The sequence below is a fragment of the Prunus mume genome, linkage group LG6, assembly GCF_029339155.1.
Source record: "Prunus mume cultivar Tortuosa linkage group LG6, ASM2933915v1, whole genome shotgun sequence".
In the NCBI taxonomy this organism is placed as follows: domain Eukaryota; kingdom Viridiplantae; phylum Streptophyta; class Magnoliopsida; order Rosales; family Rosaceae; genus Prunus; species Prunus mume.
This window is the reverse complement of record NC_142703.1, coordinates 14856096-14868689: the sequence shown is the minus strand read 5'-3', so window position 1 is coordinate 14868689 and position 12594 is coordinate 14856096. Positions and strand designations below refer to the sequence as shown.

The window sequence follows — 12594 nt, the reverse complement described above, 5'->3', positions numbered from 1 at the left end:
ACATGTTAATAAATGAAGATAATCGTATATAAATTAATGTACTTTGGCTACTGCAAACGAAGGCTGCCACAGCATAGCCACCATGAGCTTTTGTCTTTCACCTATGACTAGTGGACCAACTGCTTTTATTAGGTTGTCAAAAAACAAATATTTTTTGGTTATTTTTTCCCATACAAATAAATAAATAAACTTTTTTTGGTTATTTTTTGGTTATTTTTTTCGACCAAATAAATAAACTTTTTTTTACAATTTGACAATAAGAACAAGAAACTTTTTGTTTATTTTTCCATACAAGAAACTTTTTGCTAGAAGTTATAGGCTAGCAGCATGATGATGCATTTTCCTGCACTAAGTTTAGTACAAGGGGGAAAATCCCACAAATCAGGGGATAACCTTACTTGTCATACCTCACATCCCATCAAATAAGGGGTAGTCATCAGAGGCGGCTTATGGGGTGTGCGAGGTGTGCAACTGCACAGGACCCCCAAAATTTAAGGGCCTCTAAATTTTTTCAAGTCAACCCATTAAATTAACTAAAACATGAAAATAAAAATGAAATATTAAATATCACCCCACAACACTACATGCAAGGCACCAAAACCAAAATTAAATTGAATATTAATTATCAACAAATTCTACGACTTAGAGAGTAGATGCCCTAATTTAATTCATTTTCCTCTTCCCAACTCTCACGCTGCAACCATGGGCGGAACCAAGGCAAGGGCTGCCATTGGCTGTAGCCCAGGGAAGTTTTGGATAAAAAATAAAATAAATATACATATATCATAATATTTTAACTAAAAATAAATAAATATATATACAATTTCAACACCAATAGGCATAGTAAGAGGTCTTCCACATTTGTATTTGGTGTCAAAGTTTGTCCCAACATCAATTTTAAAATTTTTATATTAATTTGTCTCCAAAAGAAAAGCATTTTACTATAGAAAATGTAAGTACAAAAAAAAAATTATCATTTGATTTTAAGCTAATAACTTTAGCTAGCCCACCAATTGAAAAATTTCTGGTTCCCCCCTTGGCTGCAACTCTTCTTTATATTTATTTATTATGGTTTGAAACCTGTGTTTTCCTTTTCCCAACTCTCAAGCTACAAAACCATTCTAATATTCTTTTCTCTTTCAGTAAGTCTTTCTCACTCTCCTCCATCAAAATAAAGTCATTTCTCTTCAGTACCAGTGTACCACCCTCTTCCATCAAATTTTGGATTGTAAAAACCCAAGCTTTAGCCATTTCCCCAAAATCACAGTTCTTTTCTCCCTCCCTTATTCACATGAGAATTCACCAAGCATTGAAATTGGAAAATCAATTTATCAGCTCTGTGATTTGGAATGGTGACTAAAGAAATTTTCTGGGAAGCTCTTTCCGAATGTGTTCTTCCCGTGTCAGAAATTTTTGTAACATGGATTTTTTTTTCCTACTTGTATATATAGGGCCTCGACATCCATATTTGCACAGGGCCTCCAAAATAAATGGACCGGCTCTGGTAGCCATACCACCTCCTATGCCTTCTTAATGTCCAAAACCCAAAATTAAGGAAAGCCATACATTATCTACCACTCCAAGTAAAGAGACAATCGGCTTTCACTTCTACGAGAGCTCTCAAGTCTCTCTTCCCATATCTCTCTCATGTACAATGTAATCTCTATATTCAAATACAAATATAAAGCTATAAGCAGACAAACAAAGTATGACAAATATTCAATTATGCTTATATATGCTCATTTTATTATTCTTCTCCAATATGGAGATATTTATACAAGTACAAAGATGTATTAACCCTAAGTAAAATAGAAAATATATCTAAATTACAATAGGAAATAAATCTCTATTACAATATAACTAAATAATAATTGGTAAGTAACCAAAATTCTAACTAAATAATAACAAAAATTCTAACTAAGTAAGGACTTGATAACACTCCCCCTCAAGTTGGGGCAAAGATATTTCACATGTCCAACTTGACAAGTGAGTCATAGAACACCATACTCGACATTAACCAATCAAACAACTGTAGAGAAGGTCTTGTCATAAATCACAAGTGAAATAATTGATAAACCCTAACAAATAGGGTACATAGAAGAACACATAAAAGCATAACACAGAAACTCTATGAGCATAGCAGTTAGTAAGGTAGAACACAGAAACCCTATGAGCACAACAATAGGTAAGGCAGAACACGAAGTCTTGTGAGCATGACAGTAGATAAGGCGAATACGAAACCTGTGAGCATGACGGTAGATAAGGTAGAACACAGAAACCCTGAGAGCACGACAGTAGGTAAGCATGAAATATATTCAACAAACTAGGTTTCACAATGCGAATCATTCAACTTTTCACAGTAGCATCATCAATTTTCCACTTTCCAAATTGTGGACCTTTGGAATCTGGGGCATCAGAGTCACAAGTCAGGTAACCCAATTTTCCTTGTGAAGTAGCATAGAGTTCGATCATCGAAACCCAAATCGCATAGTTGGATCCATTCAATTTGAATCCCAAGAGTAGGTTGGTGGACAATTCAGTATAAACTATCATAATATGGGTAAGAGAAGCAGTAGGTGAAGTAGAACCAGAAGCAAGTGAAGAAATAAAGGCATCAGAATTCGCGCATTGTGATGGATGGTGGGGTGGCAGCAATAGCAAGGTAGGTGGCAGTGACAATAGCAAGGTAGACGGCGGTGGCGGGCTAAGATTGTAGGCTAGGTGTATAGTGCAGTGGAAATATGTAGTATTTAGGGTTAAGGTTTTTTATGTTGTAGAGACAAATCAAAACACAGTAACATCATCGGTAATGACCATAGCAACGGAAAGCGAAGCAAACAAAGGCAACATCAACGGCTACAACAGGGGTCACGACAACAACAACACTAGCGAAAAACAGCAACGACAAATTCTTCCAAATCAACTTTAGCTAATTCACGCAGACACAACTTCTCTTCACTCCCCCTGAAGAGAAGGGATCGTCAGAGCCTAAAAATAAGCAATTTCTTCATGGGAATACACCAAGGTAATGGGGCGAGGAACACATGAGAGAGATTAGGTATAGAAAAGAGAAATATATCATTTTTCCCTCCCCATTCCCCCTTGAAGATGAGGGGTGATTAGGTATAGGAAAGAGAAATAGATCCATTTTCACTCCCCCCTCCCCCTTGAAGATGAGGGGAGGAGAACACTTAAATTGCAAGGAGAACTCAAGCACAAGTTACAAGAGAACCTAGCTCTGATACCAAGTCAAACGAAGTAGGGCAAATATTCAATTATGCTTATATATGCTCATTTTATTATTCTTCTTCAATATGTAGGTATTTATACAAGTACAAAGATGTGTTAACCCTAAATAAAATAGGAAATATATCTAAATTACAATAGGAAATAAATCTCTATTACAATATGACTAAATAATAATTGGTAATTCTAACTAAATAAGAATCAAAATCCTAACTAAGTAAGGACTCACCAACATAAACAACAGTGGATGTAGCCACATTATGGGTGAACCACTCAAACATTTGTGTTATATGTGTGATTATGTTTTAATCCGTTAGTAATAAATTCACCCGTTAACAAAATTAAATGGCATATCATGACTAAATGTCGACTTATTTGAACTTTGGTATAGGAAAGAGATATTAGTGAACGACTAAGAAATGTCGTTTACGGATTCATTGTTTGGTTTGTTTAACTAGAGATGGCTTTGGCAAGTCGATCTTTTGATTTATTTTTTTCGTGGTAGAAAAGTCGATCTTCTGATTGATGGCATACCTATTGAGGCACAAGGAGGTGCAGCCTTCACCGGAAAAATCTTTGGAGTGGTGGAAGGTTGCCCCTTTGTTGTGGCTATTGCTGTTGCACTCCATCTGTTCGACAAAAAGACTCAACCAATTTGCGCTCCTTTTTTTTTTAATTATTTTAAGTATTAGCCAAAACAACATCGTTTTGGACCAAAATGCAAAAAATATTTATATATATATATATATAAAAAATAATTAAAAAAGGAAACATGCGCTGCGCATCCTCCCAACAGAAAAAAAAATCAAAATCAAAATCAAAACCTTGCGCATCCTTCCTAATAATTGGGCCATTGGATGAAAAACAAATTGTATTAGATCAAAGATTTTGTGGGCATTAAACAAGGACAACCCTTGCATAAAATTATAGGGCCTTCTCACTGCCCAGATTAAATATTCATGTGACCTCCAAGGATAAAAAGGGATTTGAAAAAAAAAACCAAGTGTTTACATTAAGAAAAATGTTTTTGTTTGTATTAGTAATGAAAAATGCAATGTTTTCATGATTTGAAACCTCGTCAGTAATAATTATAGGTTAATTGTAATGTTATTTTCAATAAATTATGAATGACATTATTATTGTTTAAATTATAAGGATATTTAGTTGTCTTTTTATTTATTTACAGCTTTTACTTTCAGCCTTTAAACATTACAACTTCGCTAACAAATTCTTGGATCTGCTAGTGGATACAATTAAATGAAGACATTTGAAGATTTGTTTTGCTTTTACTTTTAAAGGCAGTACAAACAAATCTCACCCATTAATTTATTCTAAATAATAAAGGCGAGAGGAGAAAAACTTAGTTGTAACAGAGATGAACATTATTTTGCTATTTCCGGCCAATAATGCTCTTTCATGGGCAAGTGTTATCACGCATGTCATAACGTTATTGGGCTAAAATAGCAAAATAGTGGTATTCATGTTTCATGGAAGTCTTTCCACAGAGAGAGAGAGAGAGAGAGAGAGAGAGAGATTCTTTTGAAAAAGCTGTGGGGGCATTTGGTATCCTATTCAAATAGGGAACTCAAAAACTTTGATTTTTTTAAAAAATAAGGAGTTCTTAAATCTATTTTTAAGATTCAAAAACTTGTTTGGTATGCAACTTAGAAACTATTTTCAAATTTTAAAAATTTGAGAACTTGTGAGTTGTTAGAAAAAAAAAACTGAAAAAACATATATTTTTTGTTTTTAATAATTGGGGTGTTTTTTAGTTGTTTTTGAGTTTGAGTTTTTAAAAATAGGGCTACCAAACAGGTTTTCTTTGTTTTGGACTCAAATTTTGATTTTAGTTTAAAAAGTTGGATTCAAATTGAATAATACCAAACATGCCATGTGTTTTGTTTTATCACTTGCGACACATTCGTTCCCAATCATTCTCTGTCAAACGAGACTTCTGATCATGCTCCTTGCAACGAGAAGGACTTGCATTGCATGTCACGGGAATAACCTTGGTTTTTTTATTCTCATCCAATCACGCTCCGTCATGTGGTATCCTTATCACTCGTGGCTGAACATAATTGGTTAAGGATATCAAAATAGTGTTATTCCCATAGTAGACAAGTTTGTATCCCTTGTGACCCACTGTGAAGATTTGACTTGGCCTACGCAATTTCTGTTACAACTTTAGGTTCTATCGATATGGCATTTAGTAGCTACTCTTTACGTGCATACAAAAAAGTGTTACAAACAAAGAATCAAACCATTTTCAAGAACCTGCCAAGTATAACTCAATTATCCCCAGACCCATTAATTTTGCATGGGAGTGTAGTAGACGTAGGTGATTGAGTGTGAAAATAAGTGAATCAGGGTGACTGCTAACGACCCCTTCTATAAAATGCATTTATGCTTATAAACGCTTTTATTAATAGAACATCGAATTTTTTGACCGTGCTTCCTGAACAAGCACCTAGATGCTTTTCCAGAAAGTCCTTTTTATCCATAAGCACTTTTATTTTATTTTTTTGGCTAAACGCAGTCATACATGCTTTTAATTGTTACTAGAAGGGCTCACTCTCTCACGTCCGGGTGGGCAAATCCTGACCGTTCATGCATGCATAGCTCACAATACCTCATCCTCAACAGTTAGAAATTAAACCACATGAGCGTAGGGAACTAACAGTAGCACTCTTCAATCACAGAATTAGTCAATCATTAATCCATTAGTCAACTAACTTTGATCACGTAATTGAATAAGATTAAAAACATGGCAAACTTTTTTTTTTTTTTTTTTGGGAAAGTTCAGAACCAAGTTTACATTTTAAAGTTGAATACAAGGATACAAGTACCAACAGTGGTTGACCAAGAACATATGCCACCCATACGACCGTCTTCCATGTCCGATTGGAGCCACCCAAGCGACTTTGCCATAGTGCTTGCACAAGTCCATCTTGAAGTGAGAAATTATCTCCTCTTCTCCCTTGTCTGCTTCATAGACAAACCAGAAAGGTAAACCCAATAAGATACAGAAATACATGTACATATCTATAATAACCGATCCTGCATTGGTTTTTTTCAAGCATCAACTTTAGAAAAGAGAAAATAATGTTATTTACAATATATGCACTGTAACGCGTTTAGTACAGTACATTCACAAACCACATTGATCACATGTTACAGCAAGCAGTAGCTTTAAGAACTACTAGATTTTCCCCATGACCTAAAAAACCCAACCACGCGGTCATGAAGATCTTCTTTGGCTTTTACGCTCACAATGAAGTCTATATGACCATAATTCTCGAGATAAACCAGCTCTGGAGTGGACTGCAATTCCTTGAGAGTGTGACGGAAATCTTCCACATCAGCTAAATCATCATTGCCCCCATAAGCCATCAACAGTGGCAGTGACTTGGGTATGAGGCCAAGATCAAATGAAGGGGGTTTCAACTGACCATACAGCTTCAAATTTTTTAGGATGCCATAGTCGTACTTTGAAAAAGTACCCTTACGAATCACTGCTCAACACAAGATGCAATAATCAGTTTACGAAAAGAAAAAGAAAAAGAAGAGAGGTAGGTAACTGATATTCTTGCAATACGAAGGGTACAGAGCATACTTTGGAAGAGATGATGCAAGTTCTTTGTGGATGTTGGGTGAGGTTCATAATCAAGATAGAAGTCCACCCGTGTGTTATTAAAGCAACAATTCTTCCCTGAAATGTTATCAAAACGCCTTTAGCAACCATTCTTCCCTAAAAGTTATCAGAGCACCTTTTCTTAGTAGACTCTTAACAATAAATACAAAACGAGATGAAATTTTTTATGTTGTAACATTGAAGCACCTTCGGAATTTCAATCTTAATAATACACCCGCAACAGTGCTTTCTCAAAAATCAATCATGTCTACTGGATATTTAAATCATACTTGTGAATAACATGACCTTCCTCCTAGAGCCATTATGTAGAACTACAAACTTAAGTCCCATTGAAGATGACAACAAGCTGACAGTTTAATGCCCCCAATGTTTGCAGAGGTCTCAAATTTGAATCCCTCATTGACCGAAAAAAAAAAATGGAAACCTATAAATTTATTAGTTCTTATTAGCTGCTTTATGAGGAAACTGGCTGGTTCGTTTTCTCTAAGAAATTTATGTAGCAGAGTCACATAAACAATATCAGAAAGAATAAAAAAAACAAGTTTCCTTTGAAAACAGTTTTAAATGGGCATGTGCACCACGCATAAAACAGATGCCTGAGCACAATGCGCCTACACACACGCAGAGGGAGGGAGGGAGAGGAAGGGGAAGGGGAAGGGGAAGGGGAGAAATAGAACCTGTTATGGAAGTTAGCAAGTCATTGCAGTCAACATGGCCATCACATATTGAATCCAAAAGGTTGACTCCCCAATCACTACATATAATGTACAGATGATAACAAGATTAGTACTAATGAAACCTCATAACATTTGAGAAAAAAGAAAACTAAGGAAAAAAAGGTGGACAAGATAAAGCAAAACCTTCTAAAGTTAAGTTCATGGATGCCCATAGCAAGAATCATCTGAAAAAAAATGAACATATGCATCAAATTTATCTCCAGGATCCATTCATACAATTTAGCTCGAAGCAGATCAGGAATACCTGATCAAGATGCATATTAACCATTCTAAGTACAAATTTAGCAGTGATATGTTCCAAGTACGATATTGGACAGAGAAGAGCGGCAGCTTCAACTATTTCTGCTATATCCGGCTGGGTGAGAGCAGCTAAAGACAGGATTGTTCCCTAATAACATGAACAAATTAAGTTCACACTAAAACAAGAACCAGAAAGGCAGGTGAGGTATAAAGTAGATGAAGACGTGTAAGACCTGTGAATGTCCAACAATAAAGACTTTGGAGTTTGTTATCGAATTTATGTGGTGTATCATTTCTGCCAGATCATATTCAGCCAATTCTTGCCAACTCCAATCCCAAAAATTCTGACAAAGTATTAACCAAGTATCTTCAGATTACAGATAAGCGAATTAAGCATTAAGGACTTCAAATATGATCATTCCGTTAAGACCCAAAAAAAAGAAAGGATGTAATGTATATGATCGTTCCCTTTGTCCACTAACTTCAAAACCGGCTCAGATAGCCAATAACCAACATGAAGTCATGTTGAGTGTATAAATTAGCATAAACGTTCTAGAAATTAAAAAAACCTAAATAGTGAAACATGTTTTTATCAAGGAAATCAGGTACATACTGATATCTCTGAAAAGGGAGGAGCCTATCCATAAGTGTATTCCTTTTAAATCTCGTTTATCTGTTCCCTCTATCCAATTCATTATTGTCATTGCTCAACCATGAAATATTGAGGCAGGAAGAGCAAAGTGGCTTATTCATATGTGATTCTCAGTACGCATTATATACACATCCCTGTAAATTATCCCAGATTTTTCATTGACAGAACAATCAGGGGGACAATCCAGACTTTCCACATACAACTAATACACATAAATTACGGGAACCACAACCTATCATTGAATGAAATAAATGACATTATAACTGCAAGACAGAAAAATGTGTATGCTATATAGACCTTATCATCTTCTGATAAAGATACGTGTCCATGACTCCAACGTGTTCCACGCACATTTCCTACCCATACATCAAAACCTTGATCTGCAAGGACAAAGCCCATCGATTCTTCTGGAGAATTTAAAAACCATGCATCGCCTGCCTGTTTGAAATTCAAAACTGGGTAGCATAAGATCAAGCGAAATTAACTAAGTTCAATCAAATTTCAAATACACTATAGCCTAATCAAAATTCATCTCGCTCGTGTTCAACGCTTTACCACATATGTTCTTTTCATGAAAGAAATGTAAAATATAAAAAATTGAAAACTAAACTTCAGACCACGGAGAACAAAAAGTGTGAATTAAACAGTCAAATTCCAATATCATATATTTAACATGGCATTACAACATTTTTAGAGCCTGCTACTATACTACTTAGGCTTTTCACCAATTGGTATGCAGATTCCATACATCAGTACTACTCATGGTCATTAGAGGTGTGCATTTGTTTGAGTTCCTCAGCTATAGGGAAAATAAAATCCCCCACCAAAGCAATCTCATCAGCTCTTGAACCCTCAAACTCCAAAGAAAACACAACAATAAAAAAAAGACTTTGATTAATTCAGTTAAACAGTCGAACAGATGCGGCCCAAAATCATCTGTTTTTTCTACATTTTCTAAAGCCTCTTTAAAAATTAGCAATCATAGCATAAAATCATTTGCTTTATTCACCCAAGAGCAGTGCTATAACTTTAAAGCTGCAAAAGATTGTTTCAAAGTTCAAATAAAACAGGTCACAGGCTCACAAAGCATACTCCACAAAGTAATTGCAAGTGTAAATTCAATTTCTTATTTTGCATTTGTTAAAGTATAGTGATGAAAATTCAAACTTCACCATGAAGAGTCCATGCTGAAGCAGCACCGGAGGACCCAGCTGTGTTCTCAAATCCCCACTTCGAGACGATACGCGTTGAAGACCCAATAAGTAGCCATCTTTCGTTTGAATCTGCATAAGAAAAAAACGAAGAAACAACGAACTTTGAGCATCTGGGTTTCTGGGTATCTCAAAGCTACTCACTTTATCACAAATTTAACAATCAAATATGAAAACGGGCAATTTTGTAGTGAAGTAATACTCACTTTGTGCTCGGAGCAAGAGTACCCAGAAGGCTCAATGAGCTCCAAACAGAGAGACTGCTGCGGCAAACGACGGCGGCCGAGATCGTAAAAATGGGCCGAGTTTTGGGCGATTTCTGCTGCGATTTCAGAGGTCAAGAGACCGGCCAGGAAAGCTGCTACCACCACCACCACCACCACTGCCACCGGCCTCGCCATTTTTGTCGATCAGTGATTGATTGAGTGAGCAGGAAGGAAGTGATCGGAACAGGGTTGCATGGCGTTCATATTCAGTTTTCGATTGGATTCGAGGTGTGTGGTTTACGCGCGCTTTGATGGAGAGTGATGCGGAGAGTCAACTACCCACTGGGCGGTCACATTGACCCGGATGCTAACGGGTTTGGGTTGGTCTCGTAATCACCAATCCATGGACATTGGACTTTAAACAAGGTGTATAATGGACTGGACCTAACTGAAACTCAATAATTCAAACTTGAATTTCTAAGTTGGGCTGGATCCGGCAAATCCATTTTACAAATTACAACTCTTCCACTACTGAACAAATAAAAAAGGAATATGTTGCAAGACGCTCGGATCTCAAGTGGTTAAAAATCAGTTACTTATGCACTTGAAGTCCTATGTTCAAGTTTAGAGGTGGTTGTGGTTCTGTAAAATTTTTGCCCAAACTGCAAACCGACCGACTATTTGCGGTATGGTAATTTTTGAAATCGCAAACCGACTGAACCGCAAGTTCTCAAGCATTCACAAAAATATAAATTCACAACTTAAATAAATAAATACACAACCTCAACTTCTCAAGTATATATAAATTCATAATCTTCTCAACTTCTCAAGCATTCACAACCTAAAGAAAATTAAAGTTACAATTCCAAGCATTCCAATTCCAAATCCTTTAAAGTTACAAACCAAAAGGAAAATACAAAGCAAAATGAATTAAAGTTACAACTAAAAAGAAAAATCCAATTCAAAGTTAATTAAAGTTACAAACTAAAAGAAAAATACAATGCACCAATGTTACAAACTCAAGTGTTAGTGGTGAGAGGATTTGAAGAACCCCATTGTGTTGTTTGAGCACCAATGTTATCTACTAATAAAACAACATAGTTTAGTACATTTTATTATAAGAAGATCAAATAAAACAACATAGATTGGCTATACTTTGCGGTTTGCGGTAACCGCAAGTTTTGAAAATCAAATACCGCAACTGCAACCGCAAATGCGGTTCGGTTCTTCATACCGCAAATGTGGTTTGGTTTACCGCGATCGCGGTTTTATTGCTGTAAATAGTGGGTTGATTTTTGCGGTTTTTCAGTTTTTCGGTCTAAAATGCCACCCCTTCAAGTCTTGTCTCACAATATCACTTGTATAAACAAATAAAATGAGAATATTTTAGGGGAAAATAAACAAATAAAAAGAAAATTTATCCTTTTTTTAAAATACAAGCGATAGTCTAAACTACAAAAAGGAGAATAACTCACACACACTACCAATATGCCATGAGGGTTTGAACCTAAGAATACTAATCTACAAGTTAACGCCCTTTTTCACTAGGCTAGACCCATTGACAAGATAATTTATCCTTAAAAATTGATTATACAAATGAGAACTTTCCTAGTTTTTTTAGAATCGCTTATTCACTCTAAAAAAGTTATCATGCATTCACTAATTTTCAAAAAAAGAAGAAGTTATCATGCATTTATTTTATATTAACTAAATAAATGAGTGCATAAACTATTATAATGGCACACTCTACAGCGGTTTTCACTTTGAGGGGGGAGGAAGCCACTGTTCTTCCTCCCCTCTTCCTTTCTCCCTTCTCCTCTTTCCCCCCATTTTAAGAGATAGAATTATTCCCATATTTATCTTCGTTTTGTAATGATTTTCCTCCACTCATCACAGGCGGATGCTTCTCGACATCGAATCTCCACTTGCGTTTCGGTTCGGATCTCTACCGCCATCCTTTTTGTGGTTTTTCCATATTTAGAATAAGTCGTAGAAACTCTTTGGATTTTTTATGTAGTTTTCACATCTCCTTTGTTAGAGTTTTATTTGTATTGTTATAACTTGATTTTTTCAAACTTTATCTATTTTTAGTTTTTTTGAGTTCGCATTCTTAATTGGGATACTTATGCTAAAGTTTTTTCGATCATGCATGATCATTAATGGAGGAGTCTTGTATTGTCTTAGTTTTGATGTTAGATCACTCCGTTATTATAATGGCCATTTGTGGCTTTTTTTTTAATCAATTATAAATGCAATCCCAAAATTTATATTTAAAAAAAACTATAATAATGGCTTCTTACGACCATGTGAATTACTATACAAATGAATGGATAGACTATTACAATGTCTTATTTCGAGTGTGAGAACAATTTTGTTTGATTTTATACTTGAAGGGAATTCCAACATTTAATAATTTAAACAATAAATATTAAATCTAGTTGGTCAAACGTTACAAGTTTATATATATTAGGTTATAAAATTGAGATAAAGCATGTTTTGTTGGGAGTCGGGTTTTTATTTGAGAGCTAATTTCCCCACTTCTATTTTCTTTACTTACACTCATTTTCGTTTTTTAATTAATTTTGTTCTTATTCTTTCTATTCTACCCTTACTTTACATTAATTTCTTTTTTACTTTACTTTTATATTAT

General features: G+C 35.3%; 1 protein-coding gene across 2 annotated transcripts; it reads right to left on the bottom strand.

Annotated features, from left to right (window-relative positions):
- Positions 1-6330: 6330 nt before the first annotated feature.
- Positions 6331-10247, bottom strand: LOC103335158 (lipase 1). Of its 2 annotated transcripts, XM_008238161.3 has the most exons (9): positions 9945-10245; positions 9700-9810; positions 8825-8965; positions 8109-8219; positions 7880-8023; positions 7759-7799; positions 7576-7652; positions 6860-6955; positions 6331-6758 (listed from the first exon to the last, which is right to left on the bottom strand). In XM_008238161.3, exons 1-9 carry the CDS (start codon positions 10137-10139, stop codon positions 6436-6438), a joined length of 1239 nt encoding a protein of 412 aa, XP_008236383.2. In that variant the 5' UTR covers positions 10140-10245; the 3' UTR covers positions 6331-6435. The 2 variants fall into 2 exon arrangements, with proteins under 2 accessions (XP_008236383.2, XP_088910874.1); XM_089054748.1 differs by lacking the exon at positions 8109-8219 and having other exon boundaries at positions 9945-10247.
- Positions 10248-12594: the final 2347 nt, after the last annotated feature.